The 23545-nt window shown below is 53.5% G+C and overlaps 9 protein-coding genes across 9 annotated transcripts; 5 read left to right on the top strand and 4 right to left on the bottom strand.

The window, feature by feature from the left end:
* Window positions 1-214: 214 nt before the first annotated feature.
* G647_01557 (uncharacterized protein) lies at window positions 215-727 on the bottom strand (the record flags this gene model as incomplete). Its single annotated transcript, XM_008724956.1, has 1 exon — window positions 215-727. One exon carries the CDS (start codon window positions 725-727, stop codon window positions 215-217), a length of 513 nt encoding a protein of 170 aa, XP_008723178.1.
* A 3644-nt stretch (window positions 728-4371) lies between these two features.
* Window positions 4372-5836, top strand: G647_01556 (uncharacterized protein; the record flags this gene model as incomplete). The annotated part of the gene is made up of 2 exons (XM_008724955.1): window positions 4372-4467; window positions 4517-5836. 2 exons carry the CDS (start codon window positions 4372-4374, stop codon window positions 5834-5836), a joined length of 1416 nt encoding a protein of 471 aa, XP_008723177.1.
* A 1717-nt stretch (window positions 5837-7553) lies between these two features.
* Window positions 7554-8300, top strand: G647_01555 (uncharacterized protein; the record flags this gene model as incomplete). The annotated part of the gene is made up of 1 exon (XM_008724954.1): window positions 7554-8300. The coding sequence occupies one exon, from the start codon at window positions 7554-7556 to the stop codon at window positions 8298-8300; it is 747 nt and encodes a 248-aa protein (XP_008723176.1).
* A 4121-nt stretch (window positions 8301-12421) lies between these two features.
* Window positions 12422-13336, top strand: G647_01554 (uncharacterized protein; the record flags this gene model as incomplete). Its single annotated transcript, XM_008724953.1, has 5 exons — window positions 12422-12680; window positions 12739-12829; window positions 12911-12941; window positions 12994-13096; window positions 13152-13336. The coding sequence occupies 5 exons, from the start codon at window positions 12422-12424 to the stop codon at window positions 13334-13336; spliced, it is 669 nt and encodes a 222-aa protein (XP_008723175.1).
* Window positions 13337-14151: 815 nt separating this feature from the next.
* G647_01553 (uncharacterized protein) lies at window positions 14152-14415 on the bottom strand (the record flags this gene model as incomplete). The annotated part of the gene is made up of 1 exon (XM_008724952.1): window positions 14152-14415. One exon carries the CDS (start codon window positions 14413-14415, stop codon window positions 14152-14154), a length of 264 nt encoding a protein of 87 aa, XP_008723174.1.
* Window positions 14416-16991: 2576 nt separating this feature from the next.
* G647_01552 (uncharacterized protein) lies at window positions 16992-17902 on the top strand (the record flags this gene model as incomplete). The annotated part of the gene is made up of 2 exons (XM_008724951.1): window positions 16992-17265; window positions 17319-17902. The coding sequence occupies 2 exons, from the start codon at window positions 16992-16994 to the stop codon at window positions 17900-17902; spliced, it is 858 nt and encodes a 285-aa protein (XP_008723173.1).
* A 373-nt stretch (window positions 17903-18275) lies between these two features.
* On the top strand, window positions 18276-19124 carry G647_01551 (uncharacterized protein; the record flags this gene model as incomplete). The annotated part of the gene is made up of 3 exons (XM_008724950.1): window positions 18276-18297; window positions 18355-18496; window positions 18608-19124. 3 exons carry the CDS (start codon window positions 18276-18278, stop codon window positions 19122-19124), a joined length of 681 nt encoding a protein of 226 aa, XP_008723172.1.
* Window positions 19125-19881: 757 nt separating this feature from the next.
* On the bottom strand, window positions 19882-20787 carry G647_01550 (uncharacterized protein; the record flags this gene model as incomplete). Its single annotated transcript, XM_008724949.1, has 1 exon — window positions 19882-20787. The coding sequence occupies one exon, from the start codon at window positions 20785-20787 to the stop codon at window positions 19882-19884; it is 906 nt and encodes a 301-aa protein (XP_008723171.1).
* Window positions 20788-22517: 1730 nt separating this feature from the next.
* G647_01549 (uncharacterized protein) lies at window positions 22518-23444 on the bottom strand (the record flags this gene model as incomplete). The annotated part of the gene is made up of 1 exon (XM_008724948.1): window positions 22518-23444. The coding sequence occupies one exon, from the start codon at window positions 23442-23444 to the stop codon at window positions 22518-22520; it is 927 nt and encodes a 308-aa protein (XP_008723170.1).
* Between the last annotated feature and the right edge of the window lie 101 nt (window positions 23445-23545).

Genomic DNA, 23545 nt, shown 5'->3' with positions numbered 1-23545 from the left:
CTCATTGCGTCTTTGTCTCTCCTTATAACAAATAAAGCGACTTGGCCAAGGGACCAGGCTTTTGTGCCTGAGCCATAGATGGTCCACAACCGTTTGAAAGAGATGATACTGGCTCCAGACACCTTGCTGTTCCTGTTCTTTTCCGCCAAGGTATATTTTTCAAGTCATCGTCATTACAATGCAGCTGACCCGCCTGGTATAACGTTCAATTCTTTCATAAGAACGACTTTGCAATGCCCATCACTGTGCCTAGACTGTCTCCCCAACCGGGACCGCCCATCCCAGGCAGGGAGGTACCAGCGGCAACGTCCCGTGCGCCACCTCTGGCATAGAACCTCTCTGTCTGCCTCGTCTGTTGTCCTCCCATCATTCTTTGCATGCCTGTTGGCAACCTTATTCCAATGCTGGAGAACAGCTTGACGAGGACACCTGAGGTGAGCAGGGGCATGATGACAAGCATGAACATGCGAAAGGGGTGCCTCTTGAACTTTTCATATATCTCGTGGAGGAAACGGCGGATGCGGTTGATGAAGCCCGACCGAGGCCTAGCGCGTGAGGAATAGCCATGTCCATAGCCTCTCGACGATGAGGCGCGGCCTCCAAACCCCGAGAAGATCGAGGAAGCGCTTCGGTTATATGAGGGTCGCGACACGTATGAGCGTCTAGAGGGAGATCGGCTGCGGCTTCTTGAGCGCGAGCTTCGGACTCCCTGATTCCAGAAGCCCATGAGGATGCGATGCGAGGTGGACGGATTGGATGGAGATGGTTGAGACGCTGGGTCGGAGAGGGGCCGCACTCAGTGTTTGGTGTAGACTCTTTGTCCCTGCGCCAGTAACGCAGAGGGGACTCTCGTCTTTGGCAGGGGTGATATTCAGCTTCTTTGCGAAATATGCCGCTGGTGCATCGGGGTACTTTCAGGTCCTGTTTGACCGCTCCTCTTCTCGGCCACTGGTTATCGCGGGACCTTTCTGGATTCAAATCGACTGCGCAGCTCTAGAAGAGTACTATTTGTACAGTTGAAACAACACCTTCGGTGTATAGTACGCATACGTACCACAGTAGAGCTGGACGTCGCCGAGGGCTCACACACCCCAATGCGAGTGGCTGGCAGAGAGTGGCTGGGACCACAATCGGCCAATGCAGCTAGCTGCTAACTGCTAGCTGCTCGTCCCTCATTGCGGCAGTGCAAGGCTGGACGAGGCTGCGCTTGCTGCGTCTGACTACGGTCGATCATGACACTCACAGTTCTTCCCCTTGACGCTGCTCAGCCTCAGGTCACCCATAAAATTCAACACAACTTATCTAGGTGCTTCTTCTCCTGCGATTTACATACGGTCAACGCTTTGTGATTGTCTCACCGACGAGCCTTCATGCCAGGTATACTTCTAGAGTTTCCCCACACAAAACGGCCGTAGCTTGGTTTCATCTGTGCATCTGCGAGGGCTTCGTTCTGTCCGTCGAGAGCATTGAGCAAACAATCGGCAGATGCCACGACATTTTGTCTCTCACAACTGACATAGCCAGTGACGCCGCTCAGAATTGTAACCCAGCAGATTCTGGCAGGCAAGAACTCTCCATGCCAAGTCCTGTATGTTCAGCAGCAGTGCTACCACGGGCCTGTTCCTTCCGGATGGCTGCAGTCAGAGTGCAGCAATTTCAACCGATACTGGGGTCCATGCAATCACCGCCAGCTGAGCAAATCCAATTCGATACACGGGTGTCCACAGTATGGTGGAGAAAACAAATCTTTGGGTACGCGGGAGGACGTTTTCCACAGCGGAGATATCGCTATGAAATGCATTCCATCCGAACCATTCCTGATCCCAGTGCAGATGTTGCTGGCCCGGTTCGCTGAAAGTCCACATTTGGAACTCCCCAATGTCACATTGAAGCAGCGGAGGAAAGGGTCTCAAAAGCGGTCGACTCCGGTCATTGTCACCGTTTCTGCAAGCCTGACTACATCCCATCGCGACATAAATCAGCAGCTAAGCTCCGGAGATGCTTGATCGCCCCAAAGCCTCATGGCTCGCCCGTGGGATGCTCATATGGAAAGCATGGCGTTTCCAACGGTTGACAGCTGGAGCGACTGTGGAAGCTTGGACATTAAGGCTGGCCGTGTCTGGTAGCACTCACTGTTCTGTAACAGCTCGAATCCAGCACTCTCAGCGAACATTTTTGTTGGAATTGCATATCACCGTGGTCAGGACATGCGATACTCCAGCACACCAGATGCAGATAGGCTGACGCAATCTTTAATGGCATGGTAGAACGCTCCAGCGGGCTGCATCCGTGTGTGAGTTTTTGACCACACCCGTTCCACGTTGGAGAATGAGGAAGCAATGGATTGGCAATGGAGTAGGATGCGTTCTCTGGTCACACCACGAGGGTCATTCTGGTCGGACTTGCTGCGGCATTTTGGTTTCTCTAACCATGTTCAATGCGAGAAGAATACTCGTCATGTTGGCCTTGCTTTCCTTCCAAAACTAGCGTCAGCTCTCGACCGCTGTGTGAACATTCGGTTTGGTCAAATGACGATGCATAATGATGTCGTATCATGAGCTGTACTCTTCAGCGGCTCGCAAAAGACTCGTTGCTGTCCTGCACTTATACCAGCACTCCTGGGCCCCACAGTTGTGCACTCACCCGAGTAGCCGAGCAAGACAGTTGCTACGATCGAACTTGATACTTGGTTGAAATTGCGCGGAACTGTAGATTTGTTTCGAGGCTTGAAAATGGCTGCGTACATAATCCTCGCCCACAAGACGCAGCGGCATGCCTCTCAAGGGATACTCGCGCAGCTCCTTTTACTGGGTACTTTGGACCACCTCCATGCATCTTGCACGTGGCCTGTATCTGCTGATAGACGAGGGAGGCAGGCTATACTGAGCGACTTTCCCCACCTTCAGCGGCGTTCGGGCCGGCGGCAAGGTCGAGTCACGTGAACTGCTTCTGATTCGTGACTCAGCTCCCCATTCTCACTAATCCCAAATAGGGTGCTCCGTTCCACCGCGACGTCGAAATCGAATTTAGAGAATCAAAGGTTGAACTTGAAGTTCCCACTTCCATAGCTTGGTCGATGATCTGGGGATTCCTCCTCTGCGTCGGACTAGATCCTCATGCGCTACTCAGTCGGCTTTCAACCAATCCTGACACCGTGTTTACGGAGGCCATCCTCATATCAATCTCCTGAGGCAATTCTCACTTGTATCGAGCCCCGTCCTGCTGACCCCAGTGGCACCGACGGTTTCCACTTAGCAACAGAGGACGAAAATTCATCAATCCTTGACCAATGTCGCCGTGTTTCGCGGCAGTTCCTGGTTTGTCCTTGCTAAGATAGCGGCAAGGTCCCTCTTTTCTGGAATCTTTTCACGCGAATCCAGAGGAAAACTCGTGAACAGCCTTGACTGCAGCGCAATGCAACATCACTATTATCGCCTCGCTGGAAGCCCGCTGATCCTCTTCGAGATGGAGCTTGCGTTGCGGGCGGGTCTGGATGCTCGCTGCTTGGAAGCTCCGGGTAAACTCTTTGTGATTCGTACGCAACTAAATGAGTTGAGACCTTGACACGTCGATTGCCGGAGTTATACGCAGTCGTATTCAAGCTCTCCAAAGTTCAGCCACCCGTCAAAAGCTTGTCCAGGGCCTCCGTCGGCGCCAGCCTTGCTTGCGCCCTCTCTACCGCTTCGGCATCCATACTCTCTTGTCTCTTTTGAGGCATCAGCTGTCTAGGTTGTTGCAACAGCGTCGTGAGACCCCCGAAGTGTGACAGAACTCCGCCAACAGTTGTCCTCGAATTGCCGGGTGCAGGAGACAGGTATGAGGCCATTAACCCCTTAGCTGAACTGCCAAGGACCGCAGCTGGGAATGCCCAGACTGTGGGAAGCTCTTCTCGCAACAGAAGCAAGTCTACTGGGGTGCAAGAAGGCAGGAGCGGATAAAGCGATACTCCCCCGTCACAACTTCCAGTCTCACCCCATATATATCTCCGGCAATAATTGGAACCCCTGTTTCACTGTCGAGGGCGATCTTCACATGACCGAGGCCTAACCTGTGCAACACCATCCCGGCGGAGCCTGCTACGTCGCAAACCGATTGAGGAGTCCAATCAATCTGTGGCACTTTCATGCAAACTGGGCTTATGGTTGAAGTCTTTGGATCCTTCCTGGTCATCGCGGTGAGAACGACGAACACCTCGCCCGCGTCTACTCGGATCCGGAGTCCATCGGCGAGACTCAGGACCCCTGCTGCGTGGATTTGGTATGCACGACAGGGACCCATCCTGAGGTCCAAGTTCTACTAAATCATGGCGAAGCATTGTCATATTCTTGTGCGACCTCAACCCCCGATCTTGCACGTTGTTCGCCGACCGCCATGTCTACAGACGCCCTCAGGCTCAGTCTAGGGCCTCGCAAGACGCATCGAAAGAGTAAGAGCGGTTGCAGGACGTGCAAACAGAGAAAGATCAAAGTACGTTCCCCGGAAGAAGTGGCAGGAGTGTCCAACTGACAGATTACAGTGCGACGAGACCAGGCCGATATGCAACAATTGTACGCGCAGATATGGGAAGGACGATGCAGCCCTTTGTAACTATGGGCATGGGCGAAGACACCAGTCTTCTTCGGTTGTATTGACAGTGTCCTCACGACCCTCACGATCATCACGATCAAGTCGACCTAAGCATTCAAGGTCAGGATCCGACGAGGAGAGTTCCGAACTCCTCGAGGGGCTGTCGAACGACGTTCTGGGTATCGCCATGCTAGACGAGCACTTATTGTCGTCGATAGCCCCGGACTCGGCATCCAGCGCAGACCTTGTGGCACCAGATGATATGCCGTGGTCAGGTCTTTCAAGTGGGACCACCAACTTGAACATTACCGATTTTCGGACTCCTACTCGTCTACGCTCCCTGATAGCCTGTGAATCCCCTTCACAGTCCCAGCCGCAGTCGGAGTTAGAACTTTTCCAGCATTTCATGTCCTCCACATGCAACACGATGCCGTTGATCGAGGATCCGGAAATACGCCACTTATGGACGGTTAAAGTCCCGCAGATGGCTTTGCGGTGTCCATTTCTGCTGGAATCAGTGGCAATGATCGCAGCCTTCTATCTCAGGTCCCCGACACCGAGTGACGAAAGGCTGGTCGTCCAATCACACCATTTCTATGGACTCGCTCTACGAAGTACCAGAGAGGAATTAAGCCGGGTCTCACAGTTCACTGCTGAACAGCTTGTCATCTCGTCATTTCTGCTAAGCATCGCTTCGTGGCGCTTTCGGACGGGCTCGACAGAGTCATATGCCGTGCCGAACGAAGCGTTTCAGACCTCAATTGCCGCAGTGCAGGTCTATCTGAGCACCTGGTCGTGGCTGGAGAGTGTCCAGTCCACGGTGCACAAGTTTTTCAGCTCACTGGATCTTACTAGGAAGTGGAGCGAGGTCCACAACAAAAAACGGTACAGCGACGCCGTGGCCATGCTCGACGGATTGGACGACATGAACTCCAAAGACACGAACGAGCAAGAGCTGATTCGGCATCTCATGGCGGTGCACTCCTGCCTCTACCAAACAGGGTCCAAGGATGCGATCCGCCACCGGTTGGTGCAAACCGCGCTCAACCCTCCGCAGTGTTTGACCCAGGGTCTCCAAGATAAGAACCCCCTAGCTCTGGCCGTCTGGGCACGCATCATGTCTCTCTGGACGGAAGTCGAGGGAACCTGGTGGACTAGCGACATCGCGAAGTACGAAATGAGTGGCATCCAGCATGTGTTTGAAGATTGTGGGTACGACGACGAGCTGCTGAATTGGCCACTGGCGCGATTTGCACGGGAAGGAGAATGAATGAGCCAGACATTCAAGATCCATAGGGCGCCACTGGGAGGTGCGGCCATTAGCTTCTCCGTTGTTACAACGTCGTGAGCAGGTGGAATCAGTCCTGGGCTTATGCTTACAGAGCTATCTTACGACGATTGCCACGCCTACTCGATATGGAAGCGGCGCTCGGCTGCTCGTCAAGGTGGTTTTCACAGTTGGTCTTGAGGTTCCTAATCACCCAGGTTCGTTGTTCCAGTCAACTACTCGGTACAGTACCCCTTAGGCTCGGCGAACTTGCACGACCCTAGGTCCGCAAAAAGGTACCGCCCTTGAGGTAGGGGCATTACTCCGCACAACATATATGCGAGACCGTTATCTAGATGCATTACAGCAGAGTGTCCGTCGTGCCGGGCCATTGGTCGGTGATACCATCCTAAATCCCACGACGAGTCGCCGCTTTGACCAACCACTCCAAGTGGAATGTCCATACCACATGTGCCACAGGATGTGGCTCTATGCAGGCAAGCTTTTTGCGTTGATGTGGGGCGGGCTTGTTCCTCGCCGTATTCATGGTCGCACAGCACAGACTGGCGCTGAATGATGACGCAGGACAGTCTCCACCCCGTGTTATCAACCGGGAATATACCTCGGAGAGAGGTTCTCTCGATGCCGGCGACGTTGCAGTCTGCAGCCGCAAGCAAAGATTGCCCGATCCAGTCAGAGACTACACAATACGAGAAGCTCATACGCCGTCATGGCGGTCTGCAGCAAAGCGGCGCTTGGCGCGGAGTAAGCGAAGGGCCGAACCGACGGGCGGCCATCCCATTGGCTTCTTGTTATCTTCTTCATTGACCAATCGCTGACTTATCTAACCCTAGTTCCACCAGGTCTTATTATTACAGTGAAAGTGGGTGTGTGCCGTCTACCCATACTATACGGTAAGGACTGGATGGCTGTAGAGGTTTCCTTAAACGGCGTATCCCTCGTGATACGTTGTGAACTCATGTACCGTACTCGGTAGCACGACCATTCCACTGGCTTGCAAGGAAAGCTTTAGGATGGCCGACCGCCAAAAAGACACAGAGTAGGCGAATGAGGGCCACGACCACTCGTCCATCATTGACTTATCCAAGGACGAAGTCACCTGTATCATTTGTTTTACATGTTCCGAGCGCGCCTCCTGATCCGAGTAGCCGTAACTCTCGGAATCGCGTTGGATCCTTTTACAACCGTGGAGTCTTTTAATCGCACGGCACCAGACTACGTACTTGGCACGTCGCTTTGCGAATATCCTCCGCCCGCCAAGTTACGTCTTCATCCACACACAACTGTTTGGCGACCGAGAGCTCTTCCGACTCGGATTCTTTGCAACATCATGCTCGGAATGCGATGTGCGAGGAAAATACTTGCTGTTCGGATCGCTCATCATGCGAGCTGGCTACCGATGCAATCCGTGAGCTCGGACTCGGGAACCGCATGGTTCGTCAATTTAGCCCATGTGGGAATGCTCCGTACAGTCCACCCGCAACTGAAGCTCGTATCTCTCGGTCCATGGTCGAGCTCGCTTTACGTTGAGCGAGACGTTGAACCTGTATGGGATGCTGTCTTGCTTTTGCCGCTTGCATTGCTCCCATCCTCTCTTGAGATTCTATCATCTGCCATAGAACAGTCCTCGGCTTTTTGCCAGGAACCGCAGTGATTGTACCCACTGAAGACCTCTACACCCGTGCCACTCATCTCGTCGATGAACCGCCCACATCTCTTGAAAAATGGCAAGTGCTACCATCCCGCGAGGTTCGACGAAGACGAGGTCGAAAGCATCATCGGCGACGACGACGACAACAACAACGGCAACGACAGCGACGCCTCCTCGGCCGACTATTACCCTACGCCGCCAAAAAGATACTCGGCTCCTGTGAAGGTTCCTGCCGTCTTGTTCATGGTCTTCCTGGCTCTGCTCCTTGCCTGCGCAACAGCGATCCTCCTGGTACTCCGGCCCATCTCGATCAGTAACGCAGAAGAGCCCGCCGAGTCCCTGACCTGCGGGAATAGTCCCGAGGAAGCACAAAGCCTGGACTGCCGTTTCGACGTCATGAGCTTCACGTGGGTGCCAAAGCCGTGTTTCGACGAAGCCCTTATGACCGACTTTCTGGCCTCGCCAACGCAGCCGTGGAATTGGTTCACAGAGCCCAACGTCACCGTCACTTCCACGGCGGACGCAAGAGCACTATCCTTCCAAGACGTGCGAACCGGCCAGTTCGCCGAGCTGTACGTCACCAACGCGTACCACTCGACGCACTGCACCTTCACGTGGAAGAAGCTGCACCGCGCACTCACCGAGACGGGATACCTGGACAGCTATATCGGCAGTTACGAACACACGCTGCACTGTGAGCATATGCTCCTGTCGCGGCATCTGGACCCAGAACGAGTCGAGACGACGATCCGGCGCAAATACATCACCTGCAGACGGAGAAGTGGTGCAGGCTAGAGTGGGTGGGTGGGTACAAGTACACTGGGGCACAAGCAAAGTACAATAGGAAAAGAGAGCTGTGCAGTGAGGCTTGTCTACGCGTGCAGACGAGACTTTACATGGTCTGAGTGTGTATGCGTAGGATGGCGGGTTGCTCTCAGAGCGCCACCACGCACGACGCGGCGAATACTATGTGATGAATGTGTCGGGTCTTTCTTCCCACATACTCCACATATTGTAGCGCAATGCAACAGGGTCAAGCGTCGTGTATGTATACAGTAAGACTTGGATATAAGAATCACGTGCTATAAGAATAGCGCACAGGGTTATCCTTGCGGCAACCGCCGAAAATCCAAAACTTTGTATGGTGCCTAGGTAAGGATAATCCTATCTACCTGGGTAGGTAGTAAGATAGGACTATCCTTACGTCTGACCGAAAATTGTGGTAGTATCCTTACTCGGTGTACTTCCGGGTATCAGGTAGGTAATCCCTAAGTCAACTAAACTAATCCCTTGGTATTAAACAAATCTAGAGACTGTTTAGTAATAGGTAGTAACCAACGTCAAGAAAGCTAGCCCTACGTATTAAGGGGTGCCTTGACAACATTCTTAGGGAATCCTGTTATGGGGCGACCTTATGGTCGCAGGCCACGGGGCCGGGACAGAAAGGTATCCCCGTGGCTTAGCGGTGTACTAGGGGTGCCTCAGGTAGGGACCAGCGGGAGCCCGGTCACGTGGTGTGATCAGTATGCCTCAGTATGGCTCGGCGGGATCAGTACTAAGCACACTGGTCCAGTACGGGAATATACGGGTATATGTAGGTGCTCCCTCACCCATCATTAGAAAGGACCTTCGTGGTCAACTCAAGTCCTCAGTCAGACCCTACGGGGCTCCCAATGAGATACGAACTTCATCCATAACTATGGACTCCCTCTACCTCCCCGCTGGGAAACCACACGGATGCGGCGCGCGGCCCCGGGTACGATTCGTGACAGATCCGCCTGAAAACGCCACATCCTTATATCGAGGTCTTACTGTATTCGGTATCTCGGGTGGCGGCGTATGACATATAATTATAGAGTACCTACCGCAGTACGGAGTAAGCGCTTGTGCATTAATATGGCAGGGCGGTTATTCCGGGCGGGGCGCCAAGCCCGACACACCCGCACGGCAAGGCTGGCGCCCCCTGGCTTGCTCCGAGGGTGTCTAGCGAAGCCGCTCACGCCGCTACAGTAACGACTATACGGTGCGAGCGAATTGCCGAAAGGAGTCGAACAGCAGTGACTTTGTAGCTCGGACGCCAACTGATCCAGTGACGGGGTTGAGCCATCAAATACGTATCTGGCTTGAAGGGACTGGACAATCAACCAGGCAAACTGGAATTCTCTGGATTTTGAGTTTCGTGTGCAGTAGTATATGGTGACCCAAGACATGACGAGAGCACAACTGTCCCAACAGGGGACGAGTCCAGCGCAACTGGGCACAAGTTCCAACGACTCGAGCTTCTGTCAAAGAATGCCAACCTTGGTCTCGACTTCCTCCATCGCTCCGACCTTGCCTAGTGCAGAGTCGATCTTCTTGGTCACTGCGACCACACTTTTGCTCTGATTGTAGTTGATGAACATCGACGCTCGGCTGCTGATGCTCGAGAGACAGCTCTGAGGCGGCGAATCTCTTTCTGGCACTGGCGCTTGTGCTTGACGAGAACTCCTTCAGACCTATGTAGCTCTCGATCGCGGCACTGTAGAGGGGCTGGTCGAACTCGGACCCTGTGTCTGGACACTCCTCCTCGGACTCGGTCTAGGTGTCAAGCAGTCGCCGTGGCTAGGAGAGCCTGAAAGTATCGGACCGTGCTGGAGACATTGGTCTATTCATGGGGAGCTGGTGTTTGATCGCGCGCGACCGAGGTATTGTTAATGTCAAACTCCGTCTTTCCTGTGAGTTTGTCAACCACAGTTTCTCCGCATGGTCGCCACCTCTGAGAAGCAGGAACAAGGCAATTGACAAACCATGAGAGTGAGTTCGCGTTGAACCGCGAAAGCGATGAGCTCCGGGCCATGCCGCGAGAGAGACTGCTGCTAATACGGGTCTGTCGCGGAGCTCGACCTGTCGGACACGTGCCGAGCCTTCGGTTTGATGCCAGGTTGGCACATTGACTCTACCTATCGGCCAGAGAGTAGACAGAGAAGACAGTCAGTCCTCAGCGATCGCTCGCGGCGCATGTAATGCAATGATATGCGATGGCCGGGTGGTAGAGTTGGCATACATGACCGTGGATGAAGAAGTGAAGGCGAAGTGAGCGAGCCAGTCAGGCGTGGCGGGGTGATTTCCGTAGTGCGTGCAACCGAATGTGTGGCGACTTCGCATCGCAACCCGAATCACAACGCCTCACATTGACCGTGTTCTCGGGATGCGGCTTCAGAGAGATAACCCGAGCCCTGACAAGAGCGCGGCATCGAACTCTAGGCGAGTCTATCGCTTATGCGCTACCTAGGCAGGGCGTCACGGACTCTGGAAGAAGTCTTGTTTTCACTTCAAGAGAGGGGCTCTACGAAGCGCAGAAAAATGCTTATTGATAAATTGATTGGAAATTGGCTTCAATCACTGATTCGTCACGTCACTACACAATTCCACTGAAGTTCTGACCCCGGTGTTGGACAGCGTAATCCCAGATGGTGTCCCAATTGCGGCACATATGCCAATCGCCCCAACCATCGACCCCGTCGATCAGCTTCCCGTCCGGCAAGACAATGGCGGACTCGTACGAGACGTCTCCTGCACACATGATGCTTTGACGAAGGTAGTCGAAGCAATGGCGGGCATGGCCTAGCAGGTGTGCGCCCGCGTGCCCTTGTGTCTCTTGCTTCTGCACTCCCATGGACGGGAGATTTGCGTAAAAGATGCTCCGGATGATGTACTGTGACGCCGACCGTAGACTCGGTTAGCCTCTTCCACCGACGCAGAGGAGGGTGTGGAAGTTCTCGACTTGCCAAGCAGTGGAGCTGGTGGAAGACAGAGAGCCCATACGACTCTTTCCCAGCCACGGTAGCACTTGGAATGCCCGGTTTATCTGTGAGTCGCCGCGGGTTGTCGACATTCATAAAACCTTGGCCATCTGTCTCGGAGAGCGACAAACATGCCGCGTCAGTGGTCCATCAACGGATGGCGGGGGGGTGGCCTCAGAACATACATGGCAGCAGTTCGCTCCACGCCATATCTGAGGCATTCGAGGGGGCCCCCGAATAGCGGACGTCTTCATTGAATTGTTTCCATACCATTGGGACTGTTGACATGATTGAGCTTGGCGGTGGTCAAAGCAAGCAGAGAGCAGACTCACTCATCGTGTCGTCGACAGGACTGTCGCGGTACCCAACTGGGTCATTGGACGCGCTCTTGAGAATCACCCAAATTCCCGAGAAAACCACACTTGCCGCTACCAAAGCGCCGAGAAGTATACCACAGGCTTTCAGATTCGAAGCCGGACCTCCTCTCTTCTCCTCCTGCGCCAGCCTCCACCGCACCTGAAGTGCTTCAAATCCCGAGGATCCGAGAGGCTGGACCATTTTGATGGACAGTGCTTTCCCGAATTGCCGGGAGGTCTTGCAATATAATATGGTGTTTGCGAGCGCGAAGACCCAAGCGGAATCATGTGGTGTAGATTGTGCTTCGTGTTATGTTGATGCTCTGGTTGTGGCATTCGCAGTGTACCCGTGGATCGTCGCATGAACTGAGAAATGGCGCTGACTCGGATCCATTTCGCGAAAGCGAAGATCATATGATGAATTGGGGTTTGCGAGATCCGAGAGCGAGGCGAGTCTCTGACATGCAACCCGAGACGCACGAAGGGAAAGCGAGACCCTCCGTCTGTGGAGTAAATCTGCCATATCAGCAACGCATTTCCCGAACTCGACTCCCCTTTTGCGCCGCTGGTTACTTGTGCAACCAAACCACCATGATGACCTCCTCATCCCGCGGCTATTCCGAGGTCAAGCTCGACGACCATGAAGCCGTGTTGAAACGTCCTGAGAGAAGGGCATTCAGAAGGCTGCATCTCTTGTGGGCGTCTGTTGTACTTCTTTCCCTGCTGATGGTACGAGTCATGTGGCAATGGCGGCAGAGGCCCGGGTCGAGCATACGACATGGTCGGGGCACGTATGAGGGAGGTTTCGCTACAGAAATATGTCAGCACGACAAGTGTCCTCTACAGTTATGGCACGTTAGCTGACGACGTCGAAGATGAGACCAAACCCTTGATCCGCCTGAAACATGTTCAGTTCCACGGCTCATTCCGTGTGGGCGACGACGGGATCTGGAGGCTGAGCCGAAACCAGAGCGAGCCCGTATATGTGGGCCAGCCCAGCCCAGAGATCGACCGGGCGTGGGACTCGTTGATTATCCGTAAGTGTGCTGCATGCTTCGCAACGCCGAATCCTGGGCGACTGATCAAGAGGCCCAGCTCGCTTTGCTGGATTTTATTCAGACGAAGCTGAAAGACTCGGCCTGGCCTTGAGCGAGGATGATTATGAGCATGGTCGCGTGTGGGTCGAGTAAGCTTTCCGTGGCTCCCTTTCTCCAGGCTTCGTTTCATGCCTTGAAACAACTACTGATTTATCGCACCACCATGGCAGACCGAGCGGCTATCACGACTTGCACTGTCTGGTATGTTTGGTGCTCGATGCATTACACCCTGCGATCTGCTGATCCCCCATAGAATTATATTCGACAGGCGCTGGATCGTGAGTATTATACAGATATCGTATTCGACCGGACAACTCCAGTCATGCCGGGCATGGCAGGGGATCGGCTGCATCTAGGTGAGACTCCCTGTGGTGGTGAGTGTTCAGCATCACGACTGATGGCGCACAACAGACCATTGTATCGAGCTTCTGAGGCAGTCACTTCTGTGCCACATGGATCTCACCCCGATTCCGAAACGGTGGCTCGTGAATGGGAACATGCTGCACGCGGATCAGGATCAGATGCATACCTGCAGGGACGTGGGGCCCATTCACGACTGGATTGACGGAAGATCAATCTCGAAGAATCCTGCTTAGTTCCCATGGTGAAGAGTACTCCGTCTTTTTCCAAAAGACGTGATGATCTTAGAAAATGATGTGTCTCGGAATCAATATTAGGAAAATCCGGATTACGACGTACGAAATACCGCAAACGCCGTACGTCGCGTCGCGTACAAACCACGTACAGACGCGTATTGACGCGTAGATTGATATATATCCACGCGTTCTCCATCTCACTCAGACGACCGTCTTCAAAATGTGTAGGCTGAGGGCCGATCATGAACCCACGAACTTCACACATGAACGCCCTTTAGCCGCTGCTGCCTACATCAACAAGGCATACTGGGAAAGAAACTGGTCGCTGGGATGATCAGTTGCAAGATAAAAGCTCGGACCGAAGAGCCAAATGAAGTTTCTCCGCCGAGCGTCGAAGATGAGATGATGTGAAAGTGTATCATTATTGCCATCCATTTTCCACGTTCTGTGTTGTTCTGTTCATTGTTAAAGAGAGTACAGGAAACGCCAGCGAATGTTAGAGCTTCTAGGATGGATAATACTTCGACATCTTCACTGGATTCTTTTTTGGTTGTGATCATAAAGTTGAATTTTTTGAATCATACCCGTCTCTCGTCTTCAGGGCTTGCCTTTTCCTTCACCACAATTTCTATGAGTCTTCGGTCCATTCTCCAGTCCTCTTGCCAGGCCGACTTCAGCGACAACCCTGCGGGCTCCGTGAAAGCTGCTGTAGTGTGCTGTCGTTAAGCGTCAAACAACACCTATGCCACGGTGGCGATTGGCTTGGCTGGCGCAGCGGAGTTCAGAGTCGCAGCTGGGGTAGGATCTGGCAGGTTTTAGAAGGTAGCGACCGAGGATTCCTCAGGGTCGCGCTTGATGATCCCCGGGCCGCAGCCACCGAAGCAAATACCTGCAGGCCCTTCGCCGTTCTCGAGCTGGGGCTTGGGAACTGGCTCGGGCTCGGCAACAGGTTCAGGCTCGCGCTTGATGATCCCCGGACCGCAGCCACCGAAGCAAATGCCAGCTGGGCCCTCTCCATTCTCTAACTGGGGCTCGGAGGACTGGATGGGTCCTGCCAGAACGGAGGCAGAGAGTGCCATGGCGACGGAGATAGTGGCGAAGAGGCCCCTCATTTTGAATGTGTTGGATAGGATTTCCTCGAGTGAGGTGTCTGGATCGCTTGTTGTGGTTGCTGTGGACGGATCGCTCGGATCGTGTCCTTTGCCGGGAGTGCTCAGATGACTGGATTTGCTGCGTGATGATTTTGTCAAGGAAGCAGCCTTTTTCTGCGTTCTTATATCGCGTCTCATCGCCGACAGACCGTTATCCGGTGCGAAAGTCCGACACACCTTCGCTCATTCTCGCTTCTTCTTTCTCATTTCTCGGAATCGAGATCGGGTAGGAGGTGCAGAAGCGAGACCGCTCGTCCTTTGCACAACGGTGAGATGAGATGCGACGTCGAAATCCATTCTCGCCTCGCATTACGAACGAGTCGGAGACCAACTCACCATCTGTTCAGGTCGGAAAATGGGCGCATGCGTGGAGTCTACTCGGCTTACTCTGTGCTGCCGACCGAAGCGAAGAATCCGAGACTGTGCTGTGTGGTCGCGTGGGCCGGCATGGTGCTGTAAGACATCCTTTTGCCTTTGCAGTCGCTCGCGTGCGCTCGGTAGAGGTGTCTGACCCTTCTGTGAACAGCGAAACCCTTGTCCGCCTGATACCTACACCCTTGGATGACCGCGCTGCCGAGCCCACCAGTGCGTCTTCTGTAGCATAGCAGCCACAACGAAGAGTTGTGATCAGATGACGTCCGTGCTATACCGCATGCGAGGAAATGGCAGTCGAGTGCTAATTACAGTCTGGTGCTGCCTTGGTGCAGTTTGTTTCCGCTATGGAGGTGAACACACCTCTGTACAGGCAACGGTCGGGCGGCGCATATTGCACACTCTGTGCATTTCTGCTCTGTTGTAGAATCTCAAGGTCCAAAGTCTCTCAAGAGGTTTGACAATAAATTCAACACTTGACGCGACATTATCGGACACATATGTTATCCCTTATCTGTCTGATATTTGACACTATGTGCCGCCGCCCACTCCTGGATCTTGGTAAAGTTGCGGCATGAATGCACTGTCCTGGCATCCCCCTTGACTTGGCCCACGAATCCATCCCACTTGTAAAGCACTGGGATAATATCTGCCGAACACTGAAGCGACTGCCGGATGGTGTCAATGCAGTGCTCTGGGATGAAACAAATTAGACTCTGGGATGGAAATCACCACCACATCCAACCTACCAGTGTGTTCGATTTCCAACGCCCGGGTCCCATCCCTGTCCACCCCCAAGTCGGACGTTGTGTTGTACCTCGAGGGATACAACCGCTTTCTCACGAAATCGAGACAATGTAACTGGTGGAACACGTCAAGCGTGATCAAGTAGTGTCCTGGATCGTCGCCGATACTGGCCGTTTTATTCGGAAGTTTCGCAGCTGAGGCTGCGTCAATGCGAGTTCGCTGGTAAGCTACGGAATTGTGAGCAGCGGTTTTCATGGTCATTTCTCATCCACTAACCCCCGTAGATATCTTCCCAAGCTCGGTCGACGTCGTCGTTTGGGGGACCGAGGTAGATCGTTGGCTCCTGGACCGAACTTGAGCTGAAAGTGCGTATTTCGTACTCGATGGCTTCGTTTGCGGGAGCTTCTCGTAGATGGTCGAGTGAGACGACGAGTTCAGGAAGATCATGGTTGGGGTCACTCACAGTACATCAAGTGGGATCGACCATGGTTCAGTGTCCAAGTGATAAAAGCTGTCGAGGAGTTGGTCAACAGCAGAACAAGGGCGCAGATGAGGATGATCGGCCAGCGGCAAAAGTCCCTCCATGGCTGAGGGCGAAGGTCAGGCTCCGTCCATGAAGCTGCTGCATCAATCCTCGTCCAAGCATACTGTGCCATTAGGATGTTGAGGACTTAACGTAGTTGCTGTTCTGGCGGATGTCGCATTGTTGAAGGTGAAGCGTCGTCCCACGTTCTGGGGGTCACCAGCAGTGGAATTGCAGTGGCAGATCTTTGGCCCCGAGGCTGCGAGACCAGAAAAGTCGTGCCTTCGCCAATCCTGGGATGTTGTCGTGGGATCTTCCGAGTTCGGTCACTTGTAGTGCATGGCGCGTATGAAAATTGCCGTGGGATCTGCGAGTCCGAGGAGTTTGGGTGCTTATCGCGAGTGACACAAAATTAGAGAGGAACGACAGCTTGACCATCGGACAAACCCGTATGCAGTCCGAAGTGTCTTGCAGACATTCCAGCGTGGATCCAATGTTCGGGAGCTTCTTCCTCCCATGATGGGGTGATCTCTGAATGCGAATGCGAGACATGGCCTTCAACCCGAGAAGGATGACTCGGCGGAACCCGACACTCGGCAAAGGACACTAAGAGGCACGCCGGAGCAATGAATGCATCGCGGTCCGGCTTCTCTTGACACTCGCTTCGATATTCAAGGTTGTATTTTCAGTACGAGCCCGACCTTACTCCTCTCCTATCCTCGTTCTTGCCAATTGTCACGACATGCAGAGTGAAGGCATTCAGCATTCTCACCATTAGGACAAGTCTCACGCCAGCTATTTCTCTATAATATTTCGACCTCATCATCGTGTACAAGCCAGCTTGTGCCCGACCGAACCAAATATGGGCTTTCCCTGGCCATTGTCCAGTCACAAAGAAGAGACATACCACGATAGGTCGCCGGCTAGCGACATCAGCGCACACCAGGAACCATATGTGACAGAAGCATTGCTCGCCCCGGAAGATGTACGGCCTTACACGGATTCAAAACCTCGAAGGCAGATCTTGCTGCAACGGTGCATCAATATCATACTGTTCCTGGTGATCCTCGCAGAATCCATTGCTCTATACCGATGCAAGAGACATTTGCTGGTTCGGCAAACACCAGTGCCCAACTGTAAGTGGTGAAGCCCTGACATATGTCGCCCGGTACTCAGCCTGTGGCTATAGTTATCAACGTCGAGCGGACCTGGATTCCCGATCAACGTTTCGCGCACAAATACATGTTCTCTGACAACAACGCCTTCGCCGAGGTGTACAAGGGCTGGGAAACTCTCTTTCCTTGTAAGTCAACGTCGTTCCCTCAGCTAGGGAGGCCGAGTCTGGCGAACCCGAATCTCCAGCTAATTTTCATCACTTCCACAGCGGCAATGGGGATGATCCACATCGACGATGGACAGTCTTACATCAACAATCCCCCGTATCAGTCCACACTCACGCTGTTGGGAGGGTCGGACGCGTACATGGTTACTAGTATCCACCAGCTGCACTGTCTAAGAATTATTCTCAGCACCTACGGCGTGCTTCGGCTAGGGGGCACAAATGATGTCGACGATGCACATTTGGCTCATTGCTTCGATTATCTGCGGCAGGGTTTGATGTGTTCGATCGACACTAGTATTGAGGGAAATTCCACAGAGTATGGTGAAGGATGGGGCAGCGTACATGTATGCAAGGACTATTCGAAGATCGTGAAATGGATCGACCACCAGACGGAGGGACTTGAGCAAGTCCGAACGGAGTCCCAGGGATAGGGAAGTGCGCAGGCGGATGAGCACATGCTCAGGGATGAGTCAGCCTGTTCAAGCCACAGTGGCTTGAACCAGCGATCCGTTGACGTCACAGGGACGAGGAGACTCCAAGGGACAATGACATGCATCATATTCCAGGCGCATGGAGGCCTTCCCGCTGCGAACAACTCGCCCTCGATTGTAAACTCAGCTTCTTGAAGACATTGATGCTCCTTTCCTAGACAAATCCGACCTACCTATTGGGATTACTCTGCGCCTTCGTTACCCTTACCCAGAGGGGGTTGCAGCCCTCCCACTCCTCCTGTCCCACTCAGCGAGATTCGCAGCCTCACGAAAGCGTACAAGGAGTTCTTCGCACACTCCGGTCTCCGAAATAATGTCGGACCTCCCAGATTACTGTCGGTTTCGCATAGCATTGTCTAGATATACACCTAGTCGCTAACCCAGTCGCGAAGATTCCATCCTCGAAATCGCACCCAACGCCACAGAAGAAGAAGTCAAGCGGGCGTACAAGAAAGCGGCCCTGAAGTGGCATCCCGACCGCGTCTCAGTCGACTCTCCTGAACGGCCGAAGCGAACGAAGCGTTTTCAAGCAATGTGAGTGCGTGCCCGCCTTTTTTCTGCGAGCTCACCAGGCTGTCTACCAGACTGGCGCTTGTGACACGCGGCGTGCCATTTAAACGGTGCAATTGACGGGGCCGAACCCAGCAACGATGCATACTATACCCTCTCGGACAAGACCCGGCGGCGCGACTACGACGAAGCCCGCAAGTTCCACGGCGGCAGCACCTTCACCTTCGACGACTCCGCCGACGAGGAAGAAGTGCCCCGGCCGCCGCCACAACAGGCCGGGGCCACGCCCTCGTGGTTCAACATGTTCGGCTTCGGACGTGGCGGAGACGGCCAGCAGAGTCAGTTCGCCGACCAACAGTTCGAGAGCGCGTTCGAAGAGATGATGCACGAGGATGACCTGGCGGACGACAACCACGCGCCCACAAAGCGATTCTGGACGATCGTGGGAGGAATCTCGGGTGGCGCGATGGGCTTCATCTTCGGTGACGTTGTGGGGATGGTGCCGGGCGCCATCGCCGGTAGCAAAGCCGGTGCTATACGGGATGCCAAGGGCAAGTCGGTGTATAAAGTGTTCCAGTCCCTGGATCAGGGTCAGAAGGCCAAGATATTGAGTGAGCTTGCGGCGAAGCTGTTTAGCGGGGCGATCAGTTGAAGAAGTGGGAAAGGCAGCGTTGCTCTGGCCCTGGTGGAGCGTCCTTCAAGAGTTGTAGCGCCCCGGTGTTTTGGTGCGCACCTTCTTCTGCTGTTCATGTCATAGACTATGTTCATGCTCCTAGAGCTCACTCGGTGGTGGAAACACACCACCCACTGCTGATCGCCTGGCAATGTTTGCTGTTATCAATGGATGCAAGACTGGCAGAGCGGCAAACCCTCGTACACGAAGATACGGAGACGAAGTGTCTTGTCTCTCCGTCCTCTTGAATAAGAGCCTAGCCGACCAAGGCGTTCACGATGATTGCGTTTGGCTGGATAGGAGGAACCTGCCTAGATTCTAAAGGATATGACTTGGATGGAACATTCAACGGGAATTATTGATTATCTACAGCGAATATTCAGATCACTTGTCCTTTCTCGCTCTCCCCACTGTTCTTGAGTCGTAACCCAAATGGCTGCGGACCGCTGCCTAGAGAGAGGCTGCATAGCCTCGTGTATGCAAGCCATGTTTAGAAATCGAAAATGCCCATTGACCACATTAGGCCACCCAACCACCAACGCCATGCATGATGTTCTTTTACCCAATCCAATGCTTAACATGATGTCTCTGCATCTCTCGCGCTCGTGAAAGTCGTCATCTTTCAAATACATCCTTTTGAAGTGAATCGGTGGCATGCAGTTTCAGCAAATTCTTGTTCCCACTCGTCGCTCAATCTATACAGATGGAGGAGCGATGATTGATAAGTGACGGGCGATTAGAACCTCATTCTTCCAATGCCCCACTTCTTCTGACGGCCGAGGTCGGCGTGGTCGGACGGATGTGTGGAGTTGGCGGCTTGAAGATGTGAGCCTTGACCGCCGGTCACATTGGTACCACGATACTGTCCCGTAACACGATCATAGTACATCTCACTCTCCTGGTTGTGATAGGTTCCTTGGTTGGGCTCGGATGTTACGGGTGCGGGTCCCTGATCAAGAGGCGGCAGGCCCCCATTTCTTTGGGCCTCCTTCTCTAGGTGGGCTTCCCTCTCGCGCCAGCCTTGAGGAACATGATGCCTCGAGCGCACCGAGGGCCACAGGTCCAGCAAGAATGAAAGCACGTAGAAGGTGAAAATTAGAGCGACAACCCATTCAAAGACAGCGGCCACGTCTTCTTGATCCCTCCAGGAAGTGACGGTGAAGACGATAGCCAATGCAACCTCGACGAAGATGAAGGCTAATTTGATCCAGAAGGACAACCTTAACACACGATGCTGGCGGTAGTGCACGCCGAGACGTTGGTACTCTGCGCACAGGAAGATGGCGGAGATGATGTAACCAGCAAGGAAGATGAAAAGGCAGCCGTTGTGGACGCGCGAGTGATGGTACGTGTCGAATATGGAGAGGAAGATGAGACCGCAGGTACCCGCAATAGCGAAGAATATACTGATCGCCGACAGGGTCGATTGAACGCGTGAGGTGTTGGGTGCCAGGCGGCCGTAGTGCCGGAGCCAGCGCTCGGACACGAATGCCAAATCGAGGAAGACTGTGGTGATGACGGAACCGGTGATGAACAGTGGCTTCAGGCCGAACGCGCCCACGTCGGAGATGTAGGCAATGCGTTGGTCGGGTTCCATGGATGGATAATGGGGTGAACCTTGGGCTTCCCAAGTACAGAACATGGCGAGCAACATGCCGAGCCACCTGAGAATATGTTAGCTGCGAGTCCGATGCCCAATGCACAACCAAAGTGAACAAGACCTACATCAGGGCTGAGATAAGAGGAAAGATCCAGGCGGAGAGCCACCACCGATCATATCTGGACCACTGCATGTTGGATGGTGTCGGGGTGTATGCCAGCGGAAACCGGGATGTGAATGAGCACAAGAAACAGGCCTGCGTTGGCGTCCAAGCGACTGGCTGTGTGGGCGAGGCGAGAATGAAACCAGAGACAGCAGTCAAGACGTTGGCTGGAACGAGGAGCAGATGAAGGGAATATGAGTAAAGGCGAGTAATGCATATCACTTGTAAGAACAGAGTGAAAAATGACGTAGATCAGAACTGCAACCACTTTACAAGATGTTAGTAAGTCACCGGCATCAAACACCAAGCACACTACATCATTCTGGGAAGTCGTGAGGCAATGCATGGAGCGGGACTGCGTCGCCGTCGCATTGGCGTTTGCACAGCAGCGACCGAATGACAAAGACGGCCCACACCTATTCACCATTTTGATCAGTGAGGTAGGATGCTTCTACGACAGCGACTGGTTGATAGTCGGACGTGCGGGTCTTCGCAACAGATGAGCATCTGCAGTGAGCAAGAGATTTCCGGAAGGCTCTTCCTCGTTAAGCGGACTTAAAACAAGGAGATAGTAGGCACAGAAGGAAAGACGGCAATCGAGGACGAGCACCGCCCTAGCGAAGCCGCTCGCAACTGTCGCTTGGCCTGGGAGAGAGAAATAATTGCTCGTCCGAGTTACACGTCCGAGTACAATCAGTTGCCGCTACAAGGAGCCATTTCTTGCTGCTGTTCCTTGGGCAGTCTTGTCAACGTCATTCCCCCGAGGGAGCCGGGGTTTTGCCAGAGCCAATCATCGGTCGCCGTCGAAACGTTCCGTAGCTTGCCGGACCCGTAAATGACGACATGGATCCATTTCTCGCAATTACCTCTCTTTTTCTCTCAAACCCCGACAGCAGTGCCTGCCTCGTGCTCAGCCGCCAGTGTGGACACCCAGAGTTCGGATGTCTATTGCCGACTCCCTACCAGAAAATAATGCAATGGCTCCGAGCCCGCCGTCAGTACACGGCTGCAGTTAAACGGTTTGACGGAGATTATTTCTCGTACACAGTGCTGCGGCGTGCTACCGCTCGCTCGCTAAGTACCTAGGTAGGCAGTGCAATTCCTGTCGAATTTTGAGAGGACCCCCTGTACAAATAGACCTCCCGGAATCTGTCCACACACAAGTCCAAATCTCTACCGTGTACTCAGTGGCACCTAAGTGACTGCAGCTCCGGGCTGCAGTCCTGCCTGGTGGAATTTCGCCGCTCCTGCCCGTTCACAGCGACAATCAAAGTCAGCACCCTATCTTGACCCACGTTGACCTGCAGAGAGTGTGCTGACAAAGCCTTAATCATGCATGATGCCCCATTACCTGTATGGGGACGAGTAGGAAATCTGGGGTACGGGTATAGAGTCTAGAAGCACAAGACTGAAGGAATCTTGTATAAAGCCTCTAGGCCGTGAGATCCGGACCTGGCATAGAGAAAGTCGAATTCACTTTCCAAGAATAGCGAATATGTTGCCCAGTCGTTGTCCGTTTCCTATTCTCCAATTGACAGCTCTTCTGACCGTATCATTAGCTTGGGATGATGATCTGCTGCCAGAATGCAGGAGACAGCGATCAGATCCGTCAACCGTTGGCCTTGAGGATCTGGCGGACCCGTTCGCATTGGGTGGTGTCAACCCCGATTTTGGCAAGGTAAGTGTCGATACCGCCGTACATAGACTTGAGATGCTGGACCACTTTCTCACAGAAATCTGGTGGGCATGCTGCAAACGACTCGTCCAAACCGATGCTTTCGATCTCCTTCATTCTTTCAGCCTTCTCTGGCTCAAGCTCTTCTTCAGACTTGACGTAGTCCTGGGCAATGGCGCCCAGGTCGACGCCGCAGAGCACAAGCACCAAAAGAACTGTTATTCCAGTTCTGTCTTTACCTTGGGTGCAGTTGATCATGACTGGCCAAGCACTCGAGTCGGCCAGGATGTCAAAGACCTCTTTTATTTCGGGACCACTGCAATCGAGAGTGTCTATGCCGAGACCGATCAGGCCACGTGGAAGCATCAACTCCTTCCCGAGGACCGAGATACCTTCAGTTCGGTACCCAAGAGCCATTAAGAAAACGAGCTTGGCTAGACTGGTGTATTTCAGTTGCCAAATGAGATGTCGCTCAAAGCCCTTGCCGTTGAGGTTGATGTATGCGTATCGAATGCCTGGGATCTCAACTGGTCGTCTCACTTCGTCCTCAAAAGCTTTGTTGGTGGTGGGCAATGCCGCCGAATCCACACCGGAATCGACCTCTGACCGCTTCTTCGCCGCATTTATGTGCTCCGTTTTGGAGCGAAGATCAATGATGGTCTGGACGTGGTACTTATTTACCAGCTGATCACGGTCAGATCGGCTGGCTTCGTCCGGTCGAGCACTTCTGAACAGAAGCCCAGTCCGCAGCACCGTGCGTCCCGTGATTGTGTTGACGTGGGCCCCAACATCGCGAAAGTTCAGCAGGTTATCGAAGCAGTAGCTTATGGCCGTGTCTGCTGCGGCGGTAGTACCCGCCATGTGAGGAGCGAAGAAAGATGGGATCAAAGAATTGAGACTTTACATTGGGATGTTCGTCAACTCGTATTGCAGAAACGCATGTCAGAGCTGACACTGACCAC

This window comes from Cladophialophora carrionii (genome assembly GCF_000365165.1).
Source record: "Cladophialophora carrionii CBS 160.54 unplaced genomic scaffold supercont1.1, whole genome shotgun sequence".
In the NCBI taxonomy this organism is placed as follows: domain Eukaryota; kingdom Fungi; phylum Ascomycota; class Eurotiomycetes; order Chaetothyriales; family Herpotrichiellaceae; genus Cladophialophora; species Cladophialophora carrionii.
This window is presented reverse-complemented; position numbering and strand designations above follow the sequence as displayed.